Raw genomic sequence first — 24,489 nt, 5'->3', positions numbered from 1 at the left:
TAAATGGCACCTGTTACTACAATGCTTATGCTGGGACAAACATCACTGAATTAAGTCTGCCGAAATAAGACAGATTAGTATAAGAATAATTGCAGTTCTCTTCCAGTCTCTCCTCAAAGGTTTCCTCATACCGTATCTTGTAGCTGACTAGGTTTTATTGTCTATTTCTAGTTTCACTAGATGTTGTACCACAAGTGATTTTTTTCCTCATTGCTTCAGACACTGCAATATTAATAAGGTCTCCTTGTGGAAAACACGCATTCCAGAACAGAGGTGCTCTGTACACTAGTCAGCGTTGCCTCCAAACCTTTACCCTGCTTTTCATCTTCCACAAATGCTTGTTTCTTACTGCTATGTGATGACCAATGTGATGTGCAGCTGTGTGACATACTAAATGGGACAATGGGTTCCAGCTGAAAAATAATCCGGGGGAAAAAAAATCAGGTAAGTTAGTTTCTGTAACTGCATAGCTACACAGTTACACAAACTCCTGTCCTGCACAGTTCAAAAATGGGAATAATGACAGAGAAGGAAAACTGGAAGGAAACTAAGGAACACACACAGGATATAAATATCATATTAGCTCTGACTATTTTCTCAGTTGGGCTAGAGTTCAAATAATAGTGTCTGGTTTAATTAAAGGACTGTATTTCCCTATGTAATCACCTTTAGGGAAGAAAGAAGATGAGAAGAAATAGAATGGGGTGGACAAAACACAAGTTCTGCAACACTCAAAAACATTCTCGGTCTTTATTTGAATGAAGTCAGCTGCACTAGAAGACCAAAGATCTGCCTGTCTCTCACAGCACTCGCTCAAAAGGAAAAAGTTAAGTTCTTGTTTTCAACAACTGTTGACAGGAGACAAAGGCACACTGTGTGTGGTGCAAACTAACATGCAGGATTCATCATAAAATGGATTAAGAAAGTGTGTTTTTAAAGAAAATTGAATACTTGGAGCAGTGAAATAAAATCCCTTACCTGCCACCCAGAAAGAGAATTTTTGAACACTGAAATACCCATAACAGGAATGTCACAGGCAGATAGTACTACTAATGCTTATTGCTCTGTTTCATGTGCCTTTTTAAAATGCTGGCAAGTAGCAGTCAAGAGTTAGTCCATTTGGACAAGGGAAAAGCTCTCTGTCTAAATGCATGCCATGAGGAAGAACTGACAGGCAGGCAGCAGATACTTTGCTAGGTCACTTCTTCAGAAGCATTTAGGCAAGAGTCTTTGGGACCTACTGTGGAGCAATTGGACCGATTGCTACTACATGAATAAAAGAGAAAATGGAAGGGGGGAAGGGGGGAAAGAGGGCAAAGGGGGGGAGGAGGGAGGGAGGGAACTGCGTTAATTTGAGCCACACAAAGGAGAGAAATCTGAATGGGAAGTATTCTCTACCAATTCCAGAAAACATCTCCAATTAAAAGTAAAGTGATTTTTAGTACCAGATGTCCAAATATAATTTCATTACTATGACAATCAGCTTTGAACCTTGAACCGACACTATGCTGCATAAATGATCCTGCTACTGTTACTTGACACAGCAAGAAACAGGCCTATCATCCTTAACAGAGCAGATTAACAAAGGATATAAATATGAAAGGAAGTTTAATATAGAGAAAAACTATACAGATTTCCAACCCCTCATAATACCAAGAGCTAATTCAGGATTTATATGCTCATGTTCCTAAACAACATTCTCTATTTTCACGGAAGGCAATTTCCATTTCTCAGAAACATCAAATATATACAGTTATGAAACACATATGCCTTAAATCATTGATTTTTCTCTCTGTAACAGTTAGCTCTATATCTTTTTATATTAAAGTCCTAGAAGACCTGAACAGAAAATTTAAAGTAATTCAAGTCATATCCAATCTGTACCACAACACACAAGGTAAAAATAGTTATTGTCAACAAGTCTGAGCACAGTTTACCCCAACAGCACTTCACCCACGTTGGGTATTGCACAGTAGCAGTGCAATTTGTCTCAGAATCCCGGGTAGAGTTCTCAAGTTCTAGCATTTTTTGAAGTTAAAAACTGAAGTTATTTCACTTACTTCATCTAAAAGAGGATGAATTTCTGCTAAGGGATTATAAGGTATAAATATGAGCAGTGCTGGTCCTTTCTTCAGCTCATTGTTTAGAAGAAGACTTTTTCCACCATGAGGTCTCAGCCAGCGTATGAGCATCTCTCGATTTTCTAGAGCCCACTTGCAAATATTCTCAGCTGTATAGTTCATGTCATCATTTGGATAGATCTTGAAAAGAGAAAAAACAACTATTTGTTTTCACTTACTAAAACATACTGTTTACTAATGAATGAAGTTCTCAAATATACCATGCTTTGTTACTGTATTGCCTAAAACACTCTTTTTCAATTTAATGACACTATTCAGCATGCTTCAGCATTTCATATATCCTTTCCCAAGGGGTAATCTTTCCAATTTCTCATCAGATAGACAAACAATCTTTTAGGCAACAAGACTTCTACCAGGCAAACCCCTTCTATCACTACAACTTTATAATCTTTACTTTTCTCACTAGTATAAATTTTCTTTATAAAGAGCTCAATCTCTAAGTCACAAACACCTTGTGAATTTAAACATTGTTAATGAAGTATACTGTCCTGGTTTCAGTTAGAACAGAATTAATTTTCTTCCTAGTAGCTGGTGGAATGCTGTGTTTTGGCTTAGGATGAGAAGAGTGCTGATAACACCCCGATGTTTTAATTGTTGCAGAGCAGTGCTTACACCAAGCCAAGGACATCTCAGCCTTTTGCTCTGTCCTGCCAACAGGCAGGCTGGGGGTGCAGTAAGAGCTGGGAGGGGACAGACCCAGGACAGGTGACCCAAACTAGCCAAAGGGGTATTCCATACCATCTGACATCATGCTAAACAATATATAGGGGTGGCTAGCTGGGGGAGGGGGGCCGGACTGCTCGGGGTTAGGCTGGGCATCGGTCAGCGGGTGGTGAGCAATTGCATTGTGCATCACTTGTTTGTACACATTATTATCATCATTGTATTACTATTATTATCATCCTGTCTTATTAAACTGTCTTTATCTCAACTCACAGGCTTCACTTTCCATTTCTCTCCCCCGTCCCAGAGAGGGAGGGGGGAGGGTGAGCAAACGGCTGTGTGGTGTTTAGCTGCCGGCCAGGTTAAACCACGACACATACACACCTTAATAAATTAAAAGCCTGTGTATTACAGTTTTTGAAATATTTCTCAGATAAATATAGATACTACATTTAGTTAAGAAAATTATTTTATTCCACCACTCTCCACTTTGTGAACACCCATTTATTTTACATTTGTCCAGGTGACATTATGATCGCAGTGTAACAAGAGTTTCAATCTCCAGGTGTTGTCTCAGAGTTACTACAACATAAATGTAATACTCACTAGAGATGTGTTGACATGTCTGTGCAAATACACGCTGCCTGAATTCACCAGTGAGATCTCCTCTGCAACATGTTTATCTGTGATCACTCCAAAGCGTATTGTTCCAAGGTAATCTTAAAGGGCAAATTTTCAGTTTTTAAATAAAATTATACACACTGAACTTCTCTCCTGAAAGTCTTAGAAGAATACAGATCTTATTTTTAAAATGCAAAAACACCATCTCCTTTCAAAGCAAAACGCAGAAGGATGCTGTGTAAAGGCACAGAAAATCTTACTGAATAGTAACTGCCAGTATTAGTGATGAAGCGAGGCAGAAGAAACACAAGAGCAGGCAATGAGAACAAACATGTTTCTCTTCTGCACTCAGGATACAGAGAACGTTAACCTGCACTGTCCAATTCCTTGATTTGCTTATTAAATACAAAACCTGGTATCACAGATGCATCTTGCTGTTATAGCATCTCAAAATCCCAAGATGAAATATACATATAAACAAAAGGTAAGAATATTAACTGATACATATGATGTATATTATTTGCAGTAAATAGGCAATACTGAAATACCTATTTTAATATTTCTAGATTTATAAAAGCGCAGGCAGGGCAGAACACTTCTCACACTTATATTGTATAGAACTATCCCAACACAAAACTGGGAAAATTACAAAACAAAATATAGGAGATTAGGCTTTATATCATACACCAAGTCAGAGGCAAAGTAAAACTCGTAAGAATGGTATCAATTTACTTCATTTGCTGACAGAAATATCCTTAAAATATGCTAATCTTAAGTTTAAGAAAGTTGCATCCAGAATTTATGACAAAAGAATTGCTACCAAAAAATTAATGTTCTTAAGATAATATTAAGATAATAAGCATCATAAACTTCTTAAGGAAGTTTGAATTTCTGTGAAATCAACATTGGAAGATAAACTAGCAGCTTTCTGCTTATTTTAAATAGTTTTGATGAACAATGTACAGCTGCGTCACTACTGACTCATTCAAGACCATTTATTTTCAAAAATCTGTAAGCAATCAGGGTCTGCAAGTACATTCAGTGAAGTTCAAAAATGGGGTTTGTGAAAAGGATAAGCACATTAAGAATAGTGCACATGACAATACCACTTTATGACCTGATTAAAGAGCACCACAGTACATTAAACTTTTAAAGTAGTATTTTGACTTAATGGAATGTGGCTTGGTAATTGACAAAACCTCAGAACAGATTCCTCTCTGAGAGCAGTGTATCATGAAGAAATGTTTCTGAACACAGATAACAAATTCTCACTAACCTGAGTTGAAAAATAGCACTTAGAAGAGCAAAATAACCCAGAAATGCATTCAGCTCTCCAGTGTCACGAAAGAATAATAGCTACTAATAAAAGCATATAAAATCTATGCCTGGAATTTACCATCAGCAGAAAAATGTGTTTGTATACTTACTGTACAGAGGTATTACTAACAGCATGGTGCTGGTGATTAGCAAGTAGATGACAGAAAAAAAATAGAAGTGCTGCTGCCTGTTACCAACTATCCAGATTTTACAAAAGAAACGGTCCACTGCAGTCTCTGATCAAAACCCACAAGTTCATCAGATGGAAATACTCAAAGGCTGGCTAAGCATACTGACACACATGGAAGGCATTACGTCTCCATTATGAATAGCCAGTCCACCGTTTGTAGTGGCTTTTAAAACCACTGCTGCAGTGGGAAATTGATTCTCTATAATTTTATTTCAAATAAATGCATTCAGAACAACAGAGCTGAGTGATCTATATTAGGTTATTAATTAGCTAAATGGGTATAATAAGTCTGTTCCTTACAGCCTTTTAGTCAAGCTCGCATAGTCTTTAGGAGTACCTTACACCTTTGAATAGAAGATTTAGTGTACAATACTGATGTTTTAAGAAACACTTATAATAAAATCTCTAACACTTATAATAAAACCCAAAATAAAACCTCTAAGTGTTATGAAAACTACACATATTGTATTAAGCGCACTTATTTTCTGTACATATGCATTCACCCCTCTGAACCTGCTATTTCAGTTGTTGCACAAGATACTCTTGAATTCAAATTACTTAAGTGCTAGTCTGATTATGTTGATGCATCTGTTACAGCTACCTTTAGTTTTTTGAAAAAAGTGTATCTTAACATATCCTTGAATTGCAAACTGTCATATACTTTAATTCCATGATGGCTGATCACAAAATATACAATACACCTTTAATGTACACCGTCTTTACATAGTAATAAAAGATAGTTTCATAATTAGATCAACACTCAAAAGGGACTACATTTCAAGTTATAAAATATTGTAAAGAACCACTGAAGTCCATATGCATAAATTGTTCACAGATGCCTTATATTTTTTAAGATGAAGCTTTTACCTTTCTTTAATGAATGTAAAGCTGACGTAAAGAAAGTTAAATAACCAGGAGGTTGAGGCGAAGCATTGAACTCAAAATATCCTATAACTCCAGGCTGAAAGAATAAAAATTAGTTAGCCAATCTGTTTTCAAGTACACATACAAGTGAAATTGCAATTAGTTACCTACAGTGAAACATAACATTACAAAAAGACAACAAAACAATATTTACTGAAGAACAGTCATTTTATGCTGCAAGAATATTTTAACATCAAAAGATTGTTTGGAAATCAAACAATCAAACTAAGGATGTCGTTAAACCCTACATATCACAAGAGAGGGGTTTATGACTATTGAGGAATGAGTTTCAAGCTGCATATTTGCTGTGTTAGCTATTAAAGTTCTCTAAAAACAATCTTTGCTTTGAAATTAATTTGAGAATCATAAGAACAATAATCATCATAAAGACTTTTCTCAGAATTGAAATATAAAAGATGATTTTTCTAACTATCAAGAACTTAACATTTTAATTATTTACTATGTTGCATGTAATTAGCAACTACATATGAATTTACACTTTTTTTTGAGTGAATACTTGAACTGCTGAGCCAACTTAACGTCCTATCGTTATCAGTCATATTAAATTCTTTCATTATGTTGTTCCTGAGATATAGAGAACAGCTGCACAAAAATAATGAGACCCACATCCCACTTGCATATCCATACATAAGAACAGATCTTCAAATTGCCAGACAAATTGAAATTCTCAGCTCTGAATTGGCCTCATGTCTTTGTCAGGTACCAAGCCTGAATGGCATCCGATTAAATTCAGGAAGAGCATCTGGGAGAAGCTGACATGGAACAGACAGAAGAACAGACTCCTGCTCCAGAATTTCAAATAAGTTTTGGTCTTAATAGATTATAGTCTGCAAAACTTAACACTTATTATTAATCACTTTTTTTTTTTTTTTTTTTTTTACCTCACCACTCAAATTAATCTAATAGACTTTTAGGACAGAGTAAGTGATGGGATTTGGTTATTCTGTGTTATTTGTTTCCAAGTTCCACCAGAGAAGGCATTTGATGCACAGAGCAAGAGCACAGGTATCACTGTGGGACAAATGATTCTAGATTCACTGATCACCCATTTATGTGGCAAAAGCCTTCCCACCTATACATATATATTTTTTTATTTCATAGAATGCTTTAATTATTTGTTTATTTAACTTTTACATATAAAAATTTGTTTTAAAACATGGACAAATGTTTTGCCTATTACTGCTATTAGTAATATTATCTTGGGATATTTCACCAATAAAAACATCTCCATTCCAACTACTGACCTGTTCTTTCAGGCAGGAATTGTCCTGTCAAAAAGTGAATGTTAAACACAAGACCCTTGCTCATAAAGATTTCTTATGAAGTATGCCAAGAAAATAATCAACAATAAAAATGAGGTAGAACAATTAGGCAAATTTACCCAGTAACAGTTGTCAAGAAGAAAATAAAAATATAAATTAAAAAGGAAAAAATACAGCAATATAACAGCATTCATTGTAATTGCTTTTTTTTTTTTTAAATGATCTTTCCTAATATAAAATTAAGTAAAAAAAAAATAAATCTCATAAAAACTTTTAAAGCCGTCAAGTAAACAAAAATAAGGGGGCAGATAACTATTAAAGATTCATAGCTTCCCATTTCCTAGGACCATTTTTCAATACCGTTACTCTAAGAAGCAAACCTATGGCACCACCCAGTGAATGAAAGAGAAGTCAAAATTGACAAAGTGTGAAAGGGGCAGATCTAGAAACATTTATAAAATTATTTTAAATGGTGAGGCTCTGATTCTGACTGCTAGCTCCGTTATCCACAGAGGGTTAAGATTTGTAAGCACTGCCTGAAGAATGTGCTGCCACGAGTCATTTTTATAAAACGTTTCTTCAGTAAGAAGAAACTACATGTATCGGGGGAGAATATATGCCTTATGTAGGTTAACTCATGCTACGTGCCTAATCAGTAACCTGTTTAAGTAATGGCCTTTTAATGACTGTCCAATGACAGTGGGATAGTGTTGATATGTTTCAAAATTGAAAACTCATTAATATCATCTCCTAAATGAAGCTCATATATGAAAATACAGAATTATTAATTGTAGTGCAGCCTATTTCTTGATGGGTCTCCGGTTGGATCATGTCTATATCAGACTTGTGCTGACATGCAATTCCTGCCTCAGCTTATCTGTAAACACAGGAAAGAACACAGGAAGAGGCAAGGGGAAATGTCGTCTTTGGAGGGACAGAAGAACCCATACTACATGCAAAGAAACAGTTGTATTGACTGCTATTAGATGAATGAACTTGGTAAAAGCTTGTTCATTTCCTAATGATGTTAATGATATTATGTAGCCAGGACAGAAAGTAAATGGTCACCTCATCATTTAACATCAGCATCAAACACAACAGCAAAGTCAAATACGCATCTGGGCCAGACCTCACATGGTGGTTAACGCTCAGGAAGCATTTCTACACACGTGGAGCACAGAAGCAAGCTGACACCAAGCTAAGACACACCAGCTACCTCCCAGAGAGACAGCCTCTTTCCCTCTCTCTCCCCATGCCAGAAAGCAACATGCTCCCTGGGCATGTTTAATTCTCACAGCTCAGTGAAGCTTTCTGTCCAACTGCAAAAGCAGCAAGGTTTCTTCCTCTGTGCCTCAGAAGGAAGAGGCCATTTCTAGTAACTGTGTTAGTCAGATGAGGAATTAGACATGCCAGTTTGGATTCAAATGAAGCCACCACACCTCTACAGCTAATAAAACACAAGGAGTGTTCTAAGCAGTGTTCTGAGCACGTGTTCTAACAGGCACGTCGGAACCACATATTTCTCCTGATGTTACTTAAACTTTCCCATACATTCCACGATTGTAAGTACTTTCCAATTGGGATGTTTTTCCTTTGCTCTCAAAAAACAATTTATAATTTTTATCTGATTTTAATTGTGCACTAGTATCATCCCACAAACAATAAAAAAACTAATCAACATCAGAAAATGCAGAATCTCAACCTTCAAGTCAACATTTTTCAAAGTGTTTGAGCGCCCTCTTGTGTCATCAACACTTTCATCACTTGGTTTGGGAATAGATGCACCATCAAAACGACACCACTTGCTCCTTATTTTTAGCTGGATTGTGTTCATGAACATTTCTTAGAAATAAAAACATGCTAATTAAAAATTGAATACAAGATTAACTACTAGATTGCAGTATCTCTTGATATGCTTTAACTTAAAAAAAACGATGTAAATGTTTAATTTGATACCTTCACAGACCTTTCTAGTTCAAACATGTTAACATGCTTAATGGATTTCAGCACCTGAGTGTGAGTAGAGCTCCTGATTTGCCTTGCTAGACCCTTTTTCTGTCAAAAACTGACTACTGGAATTTGAGCACATGATTAAAGCATAAAAAGCTTTACAGATTAAATGGAAAAAGGGCAAACCCAGGCTTGAAGTCCCAGCTATCAGTAAATTGACAGTCAATAATAAAGTGCCCTTGGAAACAAGATAAGCACAGCAAAACGTTAGCATGGAAACACATGCTGAGAAGACCTCCTGCTCAACATGACACTTTGTGTATGAATCATTCACCTACTATACTAATAACTTACCAACTTATTGTCTACTCCAAATTCTACATAGTGCTGTTTTTGGACAGAAATTATAGGAGACCTTACTACTAGTAGGTCTTAAAAAGCAGATACAGCAGAAGTAGAATGAAACAGCCAAGAACATGCACTGGCTCAGTGCAGCTGGGATCAGCTTCAAAAGCATCCTTTTTGCACCAGGGCCGGGGCAATCCTGGACGTGAGCACAGACTGGGAGAGGAACTCACCGAGAGCAGCCCTGCAGAGAAGGACTTGGGGGTTCTGGTGGATGAAAAGCTCAACATGAGCCAGCAGTGTGTGCTTGCAGCCCAGAAGTGCAACTGCATCCTGGGCTGCATCAACAGAGGGCTGGCTGGCAGGTCAAGGGAGGGGACTGTCCCCCTCTGCTCTGCCCTGGTGAGGTCCCACCTGGAGTCCTGCGACCAGGTTTGGGGCCCCCAGCATAAGCAAGATGTGGAGCTGTTAGAGCAGGTTCAGAGGAGGGCAACAAAGATGATCAAAGGGCTGGAGCACCTCTCCTGCCAAGAGAGGCTGATGGAGCTGTGGATGTTCAGCCTGAAGAGAAGAACCCTGGGTGACCTCATTGCAACTTTTCGATACCTAAAGGGGGCTTATGAAAAAAGAGGGAGAGCAACTTATTGCTCGGTCAGATAATGACAGGACGAGGAGGAATAGTTTTAAACTAAAAGAGAGGAGAGTTAAATCAGATGGTAGGAAGAAATTCTTCACTCAGAGGGTGGTGAGGCCCTGACCCAGGCTGCCCAGAGAAGTTGTGGGTGCCCCATCCCTGGAGGTGTTCAAGGCCAGGCTGGATGGGGCCCTGGGCACCCTGATGTAGTGGGAGGTATCCCTGCCCATGGCAGAGGGGGAGAACTGGGTGGGTTTTAAGGCCCCTTCCAACCCAGCCCTTTCTATTATTGACAGAAGTTTTCAAGTGAAAAGTAAATATCCCTAACCTAAGTCTGCAGAATCTATTTTCTAGCAGAACACACAATTGAAGATTAGATACTAATGACAAATCTTTCAGAAACTATTGTGAACTCCAAATTAATTAGCTTTTCAACAAAGAAATAACAAGGAAAAGATCAAGCAGCAGAGACTGATCAGAATGTCCCAAAGATCTACTTATAGTCCTCCGTCCTTTCCCTTCTGCTGAAAACTAACCCTTTTTATATATAAAATATCAAATTCAAAGCAGCAGCCCATACAGTGCTGTGCTCTGCACCTGTATAGCTAGAACAGCAGTGGTATCACACCAGTGTTGTGTCTGCTGCTGAGCAGTGCTGGCACAGCATCAGGACTCTAATCCTCCTAGAGGGTGGGCAAAAAAGTGAAAAAGGAATATCACCAGGGCAGCTGACCTAAACCAACCAAAGGGATATTCCATACCATATGATGTCACACTCAGCAATAAAAGGTGGAAAAAGGAAGAAGAAGGGAGGGGTGGGCTCTCATTGCAACACCGGCTATATTTGTTGAGGCCCTGCTTCAAGGACATGGTCAAGCATCACTCATTTGCGGGAAGTAGAGAGTAATTTCTTTCCTCTGCACTTCCACACAGCCTTTACTTGTTTTGTTTTGTTTTTTTCCCTTCCTTCTCCCTTTTCCCCTTCCTTCTCAATTTTCCCCTTTCCCTTTTTTCCCTTTACTTAAATTGTTTAATTAATAATTATCTTTCCTTAATAATTATTTTTCCCTTTTAATTAAATTATCATTATCTTAACCCGTGAGTTGTTCTTTCCTTTACTTCTTCCCCTCCTTTTCTAAGGAGAGGAGTGAGAGAGCGGTTGTGGTGGAGTTCAACTGCCCAGCACAGTAAAACCACCACACTTGTTCCCTGTACAGATCTTACAAACACAGCAGGCACCCTGTGCAGTATCCCCTTTGGCTTAACTTTAGAGAGGCAAGACACTGGGTACCTAGTGCCACCAGCTGGGGAATAACCTCAGCCTGAAATGAATACAGGCAGGGCATCACAACAGCTCAGAAAACTCATAGTTCTTTCAAGGAAAAAGAACAAATAAATACTGAACGTAGAGACTGGGAGCTTGGAGCCATAGAATTAAAGCACAGGAAGCAAGGAAGTTTGAGCATAGCCTGTAAATACAAATAGACATTCAATTGTTAAGCAGTATTTCAAAAAAAAAAAAAAAAAGAAAAAAAAAGGTTTCCCACCATAGATTTCTTATATTTTAGTCTTTTCCACTGGAAGTGCACATCCTACTATAAAGTAAATTTCAGCTTACCAGCACTATGCTTATTAGCTGCCCTTTGCAGACTACCAAGAATAATTCAGAGAACACAGCCCTAGTTCCCAAAACCCAAGCACGGCTGTTTTTCAAAGGAGGTAGAAAACCAGTAACGAAGCTTTAGACTGGCAAACTGAAGCACAGGAAGGACAACAGAACTGTTTGCAATCACAGAAAGCATCGGCAGCAGATGCAGAGACAGAACTTGCTACTCCTGACTCCAAGTCCCTGCTGAAACACTGGCAAATGAAACCCATGAGTAGTTCTAGCCGGATGAACTAAACAATAAAGAGCACAGCACCAACCCATGGTAACTGCAAGCGTGTACCCCCTTTTGCCATGGCAGCCCTCACCTAACAGCACACATTGCACTCCATCCTGCGGCAGAACAGGTGATAACTCAAAGAGGAACTGGGCTTCATTCTGAAACACTGGAAAGGCCAGTGTACTGGCCACTACTACAGAATCACTTGGTCGTGTAGTTCTTCCATTCTGCCCCAGTAGCTGTGAGTTTAGTAACATTATAATATTTCCCACTGTGCACTACAGGAATGAACAGTTACAAAGGGATTACCAATGACTCTCATCTAAGTGCGTTTTGTCCATTTGGAAGTTATTAACCCACTAGTACTGCTACCCATTGTGACACCTCTGAACACAAAAAAATGAAAATTAATTAAACACAGGGCACCAGTGGACTGAGATCATGAAGTAAGAGCTTACAAAGAGGTTAGAAGCCATTATTTTAACTGCTTTCACATTTGTCTTTACTTTACAGACTTATCTTATTAGAAAGGTTTAATGCTCCTTTAAAAAATAAAACAATTATTACATATTTCTCAGATGTTTTTCCAACAGACTGCAAGATTTTTTGGGAAAATATTTCTCCCATTTGTCTTATTCATGTGTTTATTTATTTTTTTTCTTATGAGGTAACAATTATGATTTTTGCCTCTGTGTAATAAAGCCCTGCAAATTAACAGCATCACTGAATTATGGTAAGCACTACACAGGGAACTAGCATTATGAATTTGTCATTTCATGTATTTATGATTTCAACAAAATTTACATGGCACTGATTTCAAGATTCTGGAAAGAAACTAGTACTTTGTAGCAGATAAAATTTAATCGTAAAACAAGTCAAATCCTTTCTGAACCACTGCAGTAAAGCTAGAGAAGAGAGACAAGTACCTCATAATTTGAGAGGAAATCTAGTAATTTTGATCGAGACGAGATGTAGAGTAGTGGTGTCATCACCCGGCGAACAAACTTTTCAATATAAACAGCACTCATAGGGCCTTTGTACTCAATTGGTCCAAAACTAGTACCAAAAAAAATAATAAAGCATTAAGACTTAAATTAACAATAGAAAGAGTCCCTGCTGGGGGTGGCAGAGAGAAGAGTTATACAAACAGCATGCTCAGCCTCTTGGGAACTGCCCCCAATTATCAGTGGCTTCTGTAACTGATAGAGGAGCTGTGTTACACAACACTGTTACTGTTCTACAGCTTACACTCCTAAACTGAAATTGCAGTGACTACGGGTAGGCATGATGTGTTGGTGAGGACAAAGGGATGAGGACCACTTCTGAGTCCCATTGCAGAAGCTGGTAAAAGCCAGGAATGACTTTCTGCTTTGTCCAAGTAAATACATGTGACTTAAAAATACAAATCTGAAAAAATGCTACTATTTTCACTTTAATTTTTACATCTTTAGACTAGTTCAAACAGTATCAACCTGAAAAGGTGCAAGATCTCTTTACAGAGACATTTACAAGTATACCTTAGTAAGGCATGGACAAATCCAGTCACACTGCTGACAGACAGACTGAGCAAGTCTACAGCTTCCTCCCAGCCACCCATGACCAGCCCACACCACATCAGGTGGTCCTAAAACATGGGGGCCTTGGGAGTATGGCCTCCAGTGCTCCTCCATCACCTTGAAAGCCTGCATCTGAGTTGCTATCATTAGGTTGGACAAAGCATCACAAACTAAAAAGAAATCAAACATAAAAGCACGAGGAATTAGTCTATTCCCATTGAACAATTTAATGTGATTTAATGTGATTCAAAGTCCAGCTGACAAAGATAAGGATTGCTTCTCCTCAATTTATAAATCCTCAAACCAAACAAAATCAGCCTCTGTAATGGAAGAGAGCTGCAATGCAAGACTCAGGTGCACAAGCAAAAACGTGAGAAACTACACAGCATCCAACTCTATTGTACCTAGCATTAGAAAAGTGTTTTACACTCCACACACACACACACAAAAAGACATACAAATGCTAGAAAAATAAAAACGAGATTATATAGAATACTATATGATGGTATCTCAACATTTAGAGAATTAAAAAATGAGTGTGAAATTCAAATTTAGAAGAACACCTTCAGTATACAGTTCCATTTAAACATGCACCTACATTCCACTACCTTCAACAGCCCTTAAATACATACTTGGCTGCTGCTAAACATTGGGACCAGTTAATATAATCCACCTACAGAGCAGGCAGAAATCTAAAATAAAAATATAAATCTGAATTTTTTGGAGAGAGAATATCCAGGAGATGTGTGTGCACTACAAATTTTCCTGAACAATGAACTGAGCAGCATGTCATTTAACTGACATTTACAGCCCTTCTCAACACCTAAGTAGCATGTATAACGAGCTTCACCCAGAATCTCCTCCTCTTCATCTGTTTATTATAACTGTAGATGCAGCACCTTGAAAATGCAACATTTTATAAAAAAAAAAACTCTGTTTTGCGAAGAAACTCTTACCTCCGGTGGTATAAGTGTATCACAGGAAAATAAAAGAAATGCTTCTGCTTCCTACATTTCCCCTGGTTCCACCAGCAATTAATGGCCACAAAAAGCACCTGCAAAGCAGATAAAAATTCACAGCTAGCGAAGTACAGTGACGTTCTTTATCTAGCATGTTTTTTTCCAATCTGTTCCATCTGCTATTTTTAAATGACTTTTCAAGGCAGTATTCCATATCTGTTCCTCTTAATTCTATCATCCAAGTTTTTTTTTCTTTTTTCTTTTGTTTCCTGCTTTTGTTGGTCACTTCTTTGTAATAGCAATCTGTCATGGTCACTTCTAGTTTTTAAGCTTCCTAACCGAAATCCTCCAAATCTACTAACTTTGTCATAACCCATATTGATAACTTATTCTGCATAAAGCAGCTCAACAAGTGGAGGTTTCGGACAACTGTATCTGTGTTCAGAGGTAATCAACCGACAGACAGCAATGCAAGGGCTGCAAGGCCTTTTATGATTACTGTTGTCTCCAGTGATAGTGGAACTGGAGGCAAACTCCCTGTTGTTTGTGTCTGAAGGCACACAAATAAGTCCAGAAACACTTCTAAGAAGAAGCTTGCAGGGCTCTCCATCCAGGAGCAGAAATAACACAGGTTTTCTCCATTTATTCTAACACTACATATGTAAAGATGACTAGCTTAGTTACTCAAAGACACAGACATTCAGGTCTTACTGGTGCCCATGGGTTGACAGAAATCAGCTCTTTAATCTCTAAACAGAGGCTATCAGGTCACATTTAAGATTCGCATCTTCTCTAGAGTTACCTGGTCTGACAACCTGCTGGCCACACGTTCTATTTCTTCTCTTGCTGCAACAGACTGCCCACACCACGGTGCATAGAAGAAATACAATGCAATTTCCGAATCCTGACGAAGGTGATCTGCATAGTCTAACTGTCCCCGGAAAAGATCAATGACTGGAGATCTCGTGGAGAAGAAATTCATGGGAAGCTTTGCTGGCATTGTTACGTCTTTTGCTCGGCTGTGGGAAGGAAGTTAAGAGAGCTTATTGAGACTGTAAAACAGGAGTTTAAAAAAGTGTGCCCAAAGCCCTCATTCACATTAGTGAATGTCATGCAATGACAAAACTTTAAGAATTGATGCAAAATGACTACAACTTCAACTATCTGAGTTAGTTTCAAGAAATACCGTAAAATCTAATGATTACCCTTATTAACAAGCTTCAGAAAGTAACACTGTCATAACATGCACTCAGTTTATGGCTGTGTTAGCTCACACTCTTATTGCTGGTTGCTGCAGACCATAAAATTACCAGGAAGAGTGATTTCTTTGGATTTCTTCCCTGGCCTCATCCTCTTTTAACACTTGTACTTTAGGTAACAGCACCCTGATAAGAGAAGAGACACTGGTCATAAAGATTTGTGATGTTTGTATGAACAGAGACTATTACTATGCTTATGCTTTGAAGTATTCTATGCTTCTTTTGTACTGTATTATGAAAAAATATTTGTTTTTACTAATGACTTTTAGCATTACATAAATGTGTATTGGTTTACTTCACTGATGTCAGTGATTAGAGCAGGGATCACGAACTCTGTTCAGGACATGTTTCATCTACAGCAAAAAGAACTTACAAGTAAGTGTTTAAAGACTATACAATGTAAGGTTTAGATAGAACAAGTTTCTTAAGAGAAACAAGTTTGACCAACAATACCAAGAGCATAAACTAAGTGCTCAGGAAACTGCTTTCTATCAAATCTAGAATCAACAATTCCAAAATTCAGTATTTCCAACGTGTTCAGAAGTGTTTAGTGGTATAAACTGCCTTAAACACAAGCGTATGATTGTATTCTTTCTGTTATTTTCTTAGTTCTCTTGAACTAGCTATATTTACACTACAGCAAATTAGATTAAACTCTGGACCACATCACTGTACTGATCAGTTTTGCCATAGTTTCTCCTCGACAGGAAGTTTTAGGAAAGATTATGCATTTCTCTGCCTTGTATCACAACAAAAAGCTAAACATAAAAATATTTTTATTTTTACCTCTTTTGATTCTTTTCAGGTTAGAATGTTAGTAACCAATAAATTATTGAGCCCTGACCACTGTTAAATTCATACTTTAAGCAACCTCTTAGTAACACTGCTACATTTTCAAATCTTACGATCCTCCTGGTTGGTGCCTGTGTTTTAATAAAACAGATCCACAAAACCAACAGCTCCTCTCATTTCCAGGTTATTTAGTACATAATTAAAGCTCAAGACTTAAAAGTTTCTAAAAGTTACGGAAGTTCGTAATTCAAACATAAGAGGCATTTCTCATATCAAATCCAGAGTTTTTAAAATACAAACTGGTTCCTCAGGTACACAATTCATTAATTCCACTACTCACAAACCAATTTGTTTTCACGCAGATGGCCAAAAATCTTATTTGTCCCATGGACTTCTATTTTGGGTCCTTCTTGTCTCGCCCCTCACTAACCCTTCTTCCCCAGCCCTTGGTTTCTTAGGTCCCCTCAAATCAGTTCCTGTTTCCCTCCCATTCCTTCACCCCCACTTTTAGCCAAACCACTCACTTCTTCCCTGTACAGAAGCACTACCTCAACTCACCAGCCACGTGCTGAGTAGGCACTGAAAGCCAAACGCAGCCCATAAGCATTAACCTCACACTGACACCTGCTTCTTAGGAGACATTAAATGAGAATTTCTCCTCTTACACATATTCAGGTTGTCCACTTTCATTATACTGCTTAAAAACCTCTGCTTCCTCTACTGGATTAAACTGGAAGTGGACAATCAGTTCAAGAGTTATGGTGAATGGGCAGACAGATGGACACAGGGTATGACAGCATAAGCCTTAAAAATGACATAGGAAATTGGCTCTAAAGAAAATATGTAAAATAGGTCAACAGAAGATATACCATAGCACAAATGATTCAGGAACTACATGTCTATCCTCAAATAGGGAAAAAAACAAACAAACAAACAAACAAAAAACAAACAAACAAACAAAACTCTAGTAATTATGAATTTATCATCAGTCCTACCTACCAGGGGAGGTCCCAGCCAACTGGCAGCTAGCAAACGTGACGCCCATCTACAAGAAGGGACAGAGGGCTGGAGGGTAGACCTGGGGAACTACAGGCCTGTCAGTTTGATCTCAGTGCCAGGGAAGCTCATGGAGCAGATTATCTTGAGTGTCATCATGCGGCACTTACAGGGCAACCAGGCAATCAGGCCCACTCAGCATGGGTTTACCAAAGGCAGGTCCTGCTTGACAAACCTGATCTCCTTCTATGACAAGGTGACCCGCTGGGTGGATGAGGGAAAGGCTGTGGATGTGGTCTACCTTGACTTCAGTAAGGCTTTTGATACCATTTCCCACAGCATTCTTCTCAAGAAACTGGCTGCTTGTGGCTTGGACTGGCGTACGCTTTGTTGGGTTAAAAACTAGCTGGATAGCTGGGCCCAAAGAGTCGTGGTGAATGGAGTCAAAGTCAGTTGGAGGCCGGTCACTAGTGGCATCCCCCAGGGCTTGGTGCTGGGGCCAGTCCTCTTTAATATCTTTATTGATGATCTGGATGAGGGGATCAAGTGCACCCTCAGTAAATTCGCAGATGACACCAAGTTGGGTGCGTGTGTTGATCTGCTCGAGGGTAGGTTCTGCAGGAGGATCTGGATAGGCTGCACCGATGGGCTGAGGCCAACTGTATGAAGTTCAACAAGGCCAAGTGCCGGGTCCTGCACCTGGGGCACAACAACCCCAAGCAGAGCTACAGGTTGGGAGATAAGTGGTTGGAAAGCTGCCTGGCAGAGAAGGACCTGAGAGTATTGGTTGATAGTCGGCTGAGTATGAGCCAGCAGCGTGCTCAGGTGGCCAACAGCATCCTGGATTGTATAAGAAGCATTGTGACCAGCAGGGCTAGGGAAGCGATTGCCCCCCTGTACTCGGCTCTGGTGAGGCCGCACCTCGAGTACTGTGTTCAGTTTTGGGCCCCTTGCTACAAGAAGGACATCGAGGTGCTCAAGTGAGTCCAGAGAAGGGCAACAAAGCTGGTGAGGGGTCTGGAGAACAAGTCTTACGAGGAGCGGCTGAGGGAGCTGGGATTGTTCCGTCTGGAGGAGAAGAGGAGGCTCAGGGGCGACCTTATTGCTCTCTACAGGTACCTTAAAGGAGGCTGTAGTGAGGTGGGGGTTGGTCTATTCTCCCACGTGCCTGGCAACAGGATGAGCGGGAATGGGCTAAAGTTGTGCCAGGGGAGGTTTAGGTTGGATATTAGGAAGAACTTCTTTACCGAAAGGGTTGTTAGGCATTGGAATGGGCTGCCCAGGGAAGTGTTTAAGTCACCGTCCCTGGAGGTCTTTAAAAGATGGTTAGACATAGAGCTTAATGATATTGTCTAGTGGAGGACTAGTTAGTGTTAGGTCAGAGGTTGGACTCGATGATCTTGGAGGTCTCTTCCAACCTAGATGATTCTGTGAAAAAAAGCACCACACAACAAACGAAGAGCCACCAGCTTCTTACTCTGATTTGCTCAACAGTGCCTCCCTCTGATGTATAGCACAGGACCTTCACATAGTTTTTACATACAAACTAAGCCTCATTTCAACAGAACAACCTGATAATAACAGAAAGCACATGCAAGCATGTTTTTGATCAGGCCCCTCGTCTGCCAAGTCATAAGGCTGCCTCAAAAGACATTTGCATGGTACCAGAAATAGTTCAGGCTCTACACCGCAGACTTTTCACAATTACATGTTAGCTCAGGCAGCAGATGGCTGTTCCTTGAGTGTCTACAAACCTGCAATACCTTGGTCCCCACTAGCGGATTCCCTTGTAGTAAGGGAATTTTCCCTTCCATACACTTTATTCATGGGTTGTAGAAGTTCCTGCCACTTACAACATTTAACTGTACTTGGGTGCTGAGACTTGATTACAAACTGAACTGATGTGAATTGAGAAATTAAGCATTAAGTCATAGTTAACGTGTACAATTAACCATCCTCCAAATCGCACATGGAATTTGTACACTTGAATTTTCTGTTTCTGGCAGCAACACAATGCAGAACACTTTCCCAGTATTAGCTTTTCTGTCTGACTATACTATGAAAAGCCAAAACACTGTAACCAAATTTTCTGTGGAGAGTATAGAGCAGTGAGAAGCTCATTCCAGGAGCAACTTGTCAGCTTTCCTATACAGCTAGGAATGAAATGAAAGGGACATGCACGTTTTTGAAGAAAGGGGCACAGGAAGAGAACAAAAGCATCACAGTAAGTGTCGAGCACAGGAGAAAAAATAATAAAAACGTATTATGTATGTTATAGTAATGGACAGTTGAACAGGGAGATGATTGAGCATCCAATGACTGTGGTTCAGCGGCCGTTGGAGGCACGACACTGACCAAAGCCTAAAGGTCCATCCTGCTCCTTGTCCATGGAAAGAGCACCGAGCACAGGCCTCGGCGCTTCTCGGCCACGTTCCCTGCGGGCAAGGCCCCTCAGCCAACACACGTCGGCCTCCGCACAGCAGGGAGGCAGCCAGCCCCGTGCCACCTTCCCGTACCCAAATCCGGACCCCAAAGCAACGCCCTTAACCAAGCACAGCACGCAGCCAGGAGTCACCGTGCCCTAAAATCCCATACACGGCACCCGGATCCCGATTTAGGGCCCAGAATCGCGTGGCCCAGCTGTGGCACCACGGGACCGAGCCCTTCCCCCACCCCTCCCCGGTGCGGCAGGGGCCGGAGCCCTTGGGGTCAGGCTGGTTGCCACGAAGAAGCCCCGTCCGGCAGCAGGCCCAGCGCCCGACCACCAAGGGAGGGAGCCCCGGGCCGGGGCTACCAACACCGGCCCGCCATTACCTGCAGGTGACTTTGAGGGCGACGAGGAAGGCGCAGCCCAGTGCGATGGCAGCGCCGCACAGCAGCTCGGGCCGCCGCGCCATGCGGGCGGCGCGGGGCCGCGGGCTGGAGGCAGCCGCAGGGCCGGGGCCGCCACATAACGACATCACCCCCGGGCGGGGCGGGGCGGGGCGGGGCCGGCCTGCAGGACACCGGGCCCCGGCAGCTCCCCGCTGCCCGCCCGGCTGCCGGCGAACCCGCCGCCGCCACGTCGCGCCGCCCCGAGCAGGCGCACAGGCGGCCGGGAGGGGCGGGGAGGCTGCGCCTTTCCTCCTCCTCGCCCTCAGGGAACTCCGCCTGCGCAGGGGATTCCCCCTCCTCGTCCTCCTCCTATGGGGGGTCCCTCCGTCCCTGACAGGAGCGCACGCCCCCCTGGAAGCTGTTCCCCCCTCCCCACACACACACTCTTCTCCCATGGATTAATTAAAGCTCTCACACCGTCTATATAGAACAAGGATTTCATGTTTAGTTTTGTCTAGGATTACTTCCAATAATTTACAGAGCACTTACATTAAACAAGGAAAGCATAAAATTGAGAAAGCAACGATACAATGAGGTTTTGTCACAGAAATAAGTGTCATAGTACTCTATTTCAAGCTCAGTTTATTACAAACAATGTAAAAAATTAGCATCACAACAGGTGGTATTTCAAGCACCAAGCTAATTTTGTATGCATACTGTACGTTGTATTCAAATGCACCCCAGCCGAGTCCGAGAGGAACAGTTACTATACAAGTTCGCCCGTGCTGAGGGTGTTGGTTTAATATTATTCACTGTGCTTTTAGTTCATAAAGTGAAAGGGAAACAACATCCAGGCTTGTCACTTGCATGGGTCTCACTGAACTTTGGTTCAACACTTTTTACATACACAGTATATTGCCAACATTCAAACTATTGAAGTCATTCTTAAAGCTCTTCTAATTAGATACGTGAGCCAAGAGAGGGGAATAAAAATACTCTTGAGAGGAGGGAGAGGTAAGGCATGGGGAACAAAAGGGAGGAGAAACTTCACTTCAGCTATTTTGAATGACTGACTGAAAGAAGCTTCATTTAAGAACAAACAAAAACTGAATTAACACAAAATTGAAGCTGGAAGTATGATCTGTAGAGAAGCCAAAATGAAACAAATAGGAATTCCAGTGCCCATAAAGCCCAAAGGCTCATTTGTCAGAACTGATCTCAGCCCATGGATGGCTTCCATTGCCTGTGGTCTGCGGGAAAGGGAATCTTGAGCACCACACACATTAGAGCTGAGGTGTTGATCATGCTGAAGTCAAAAGACTGAAAACATGTCCCAGCACCATGTAGCTCCAAAACACTCATCTAATTTTGCAAGTAAGTTGGCAGTTTTTGTTATTTTAATAATGTGATGAGTCCAAAGAGTTGATGCCAATAAAGAAAACTGCAAACAAGGAGCCGGTGATACAGATACCAACCTTCTAAATTTTAGCTATAGGTGCTCAAGCTTTTGCTAATAGGATTGAGGTTTTGTAAAAACAAACAATGATTTGCCTGAGAGGCTACATGCAGAAAACAGCTTTGTGTAAAGTTCTCTTTATTACAGGCAACATTAGTTCATACAATAATACACAATACTGACATACTAGTGTAATCTTTCAAAATCATCATTTAAACAGCAAAGACCAAGAAACAGAATTTTAACTACTTCATTTTCAAAAATTAATGTTTTTCCTCTCAAGATCCTTTTTCAGTAAATGATATCGAAACATACAAATAGAGAAAAAAATACCCATTCAACATATATTGTAGTTAAATGGTTATTTTGTTTAAAATCTTTAATACGAAAATCCTTTTTAGCAACCTACATATAGATAAGTAGCAAACTTTGTTTTAAACAAATCCTCTCCATTAACAGATCTGAAGAATTTTCATTCATCATTTTCTTCTTAACCTATAACACTCGGTTTTGTAATACCTTGACGCCTTAAAGTTTTTCAACTGAAGGACTGATACTAGGGGGGCTTCCTAGACATTATAACCTCTCTTCCCCCCTTCTATTCCCTATCTTTCTGTCCAACAGGAGGTGAGTAAGCACATAATACTTCAGATTTTTTTTTAATCACCACTCTGTTTCATGGGAGCATAGACAGGTCCACTCAATCCCCCTAAATCTACTATATTTTTGCTGTTCAGGAGGAATATATGCCAATAAAAGCAGAAAACCTGCAGCTTTTCTGTCACATGCTTTTGATTACTATCAAATTCTCTGGTTTATGCTTCCAGCTGGTAACATGTATATGTCATCTCAGTATTAGTTTAAATCTTTAAACAAAAAACTATATTTTCCAAAGTCATTATCACTGGGAGCAATCAAGTGGTCTTTTCTTGCTTTGCTGAGCTTCATTCTTAAAACTTGTCTTCTTTCCTCCCATTCATGGAGTTCAGCATTTCCATGGGCAAATTTACAGTTGTTTCCTTCAGTGCAAGTACCAGCCATGTATCTGTTAAGACACATTTCAAATAGCGCTTTTATCACGTTATCATGACAACTATTTTATCTAGGTATTTTTCCCAGTCATGTTTCTCAGATACACTAAAACCTTAAGGATACAAACCTAACTAGAAGAGTATTTTACCTTTTAAGCAAGACAGTAGCTGTAAAGTATTTGCAGAGAAGAACTGACCCTTTTCTTTCTGCTCTTCATGCTCCTACTTTACCGAATCATTTAATGATTGACACATCTTTAATTTGGTAAGGTCAAATTATCAGTTAAATTAATATCTTAACATTTAATCCACTAAGATATACTTTTGTTCAAAAACTATTTATGTTAAAAAATATTTTCCCTTTGCTAAGTAAGTTTGGTTTTGAAGTACTCAGCATGACTTAAGAACTCATTTTATTCTAGTATTTTTCCATTAAGTGGTAAGCATACCAGTTTACATTCACTTTATACTGCACAGCTGAGGTCCATTAGCACACAAAGCATCAAATACATTCCGGATGTTACTAAAAGTTTAGTAAAGGGGGCTTGTAAACTTCCACGCAAAGACCACCCAGACAAAAAAAACTTGCTTTATATGCTATGTAATTTCTCTAAATCTCTAAAACACTCAAAATCTTTAACTTGATATTGAATAACAAAGGTCTCTGGAACAGCACAGTGAACTTTTAAATCCAAAAATGCAGATTCCCAAGGTTTTAGCCTTCCAAGAAGATTCCAACACTGGAAAGAACTGCCAACTGGCTTACCAAAATCTACTGCAGTCAGGTAAAACAGGCTGCATTTAAGAGGAGCAAAGGGAGCATCAAGATGTGCAACTGAATGCAGGAAAAAAAACAAACAAAACAAAACAACAGGTATGTGCCAACAAAGTTTCTACTTGCCTTAAAGCTCCAATAACAGTATCCAGCTAGGTACTGTTCTTGTGTTCCATGGGTAATGAAAGGCAGATCCCTAAATAAACTTGTAATAACAACAGTATTTTTGACAAAGTTTTGCCCAGCTGCAATTAACTTGTGACCTTTTATTAAGGCCACACAAGCAATTCATTTGGTTCCATGATTAGGAAGCTTGTCACTCCCTGAGTTGTAACAGTGCATGCTAAAATACTGTCCATTACTTACTTTCTTGTTGAAAGATATTTACAAAGCAAGAAATACTAGAACATCTCATGTTAAAACTAGTAACTGCACTGATTATTTACACTATGAAATGTCACTCTTCAGCATTTTTGACGTCTTAAAAAAACACCTACCTATCACAAATGCTAAAATATCCAGTTGGAAAGCGATACTGCCAGCAGTTTTGATCATCCTCAGTGTGGAAAACCTTTTCTTTATGCTTCTCAGAAGAAATGTGACCCTGCCATTGTTTCTCACTATTACAGTTCTTCCCACACATCCAACAGTGAAAATCCACCTGTTTTATAAGAAATTTATAAGAAAAACAAAACATTGAGAATACAATAAGCACAGAACTGTTCTTAATACATTTTAAATGTTTTCTTTATGTTGGCCTATTGTTTAGCTCATCAGATACTCCTACTTAAACAATCACCTTTAGTTTATGAACTTCACTGTTTTTATAGGATTCAGAATACTGCTCTACAGTCTTAAAGTTTTCATTTAGTGTAGCCAGTATCATCTAAAGAAGCA

General features: G+C 39.8%; 2 protein-coding genes across 6 annotated transcripts in view; both read right to left on the bottom strand.

Annotated features, from left to right (window-relative positions):
- Nucleotides 1-20,595, bottom strand: part of TXNDC11 (thioredoxin domain containing 11) — a 37,386-nt gene extending 16,791 nt beyond the window's left edge. The window contains exons 1-8 of one of the 2 annotated variants that reach the window (XM_038187124.2): nt 20,331-20,595; nt 15,780-15,854; nt 15,272-15,488; nt 14,467-14,564; nt 12,881-13,010; nt 5,800-5,893; nt 3,411-3,523; nt 2,061-2,261 (exon numbers count right to left, since the gene is read on the bottom strand). In XM_038187124.2, coding sequence (XP_038043052.1) covers nt 2,061-2,261; nt 3,411-3,523; nt 5,800-5,893; nt 12,881-13,010; nt 14,467-14,564; nt 15,272-15,488; nt 15,780-15,854; nt 20,331-20,476 — 1,074 coding nt within the window. In that variant the 5' untranslated portion in view covers nt 20,477-20,595. The remainder of the gene's footprint in view (nt 1-2,060; nt 2,262-3,410; nt 3,524-5,799; nt 5,894-12,880; nt 13,011-14,466; nt 14,565-15,271; nt 15,489-15,779; nt 15,855-20,330) is intronic. The other variant, XM_038187125.2, reaches the window with a different exon arrangement.
- Nucleotides 20,596-20,813: 218 nt separating this feature from the next.
- ZC3H7A (zinc finger CCCH-type containing 7A) overlaps nt 20,814-24,489 on the bottom strand; it is a 28,647-nt gene continuing 24,971 nt past the window's right edge. For 3 of the 4 annotated variants that reach the window (XM_038187122.2, XM_038187123.2, XM_038187121.2), the window contains 2 exons: nt 24,090-24,253; nt 20,814-22,831 (listed from right to left, as the gene is read on the bottom strand). In XM_038187122.2, the coding sequence (XP_038043050.1) occupies nt 22,642-22,831; nt 24,090-24,253 (354 nt within the window). In that variant the 3' untranslated portion in view covers nt 20,814-22,641. The remainder of the gene's footprint in view (nt 22,832-24,089; nt 24,254-24,489) is intronic. The other variant, XR_005269596.2, reaches the window with a different exon arrangement.

The sequence above is a fragment of the Anas platyrhynchos genome, chromosome 15 (assembly GCF_047663525.1).
Source record: "Anas platyrhynchos isolate ZD024472 breed Pekin duck chromosome 15, IASCAAS_PekinDuck_T2T, whole genome shotgun sequence".
In the NCBI taxonomy this organism is placed as follows: domain Eukaryota; kingdom Metazoa; phylum Chordata; class Aves; order Anseriformes; family Anatidae; genus Anas; species Anas platyrhynchos.
This window is presented reverse-complemented; position numbering and strand designations above follow the sequence as displayed.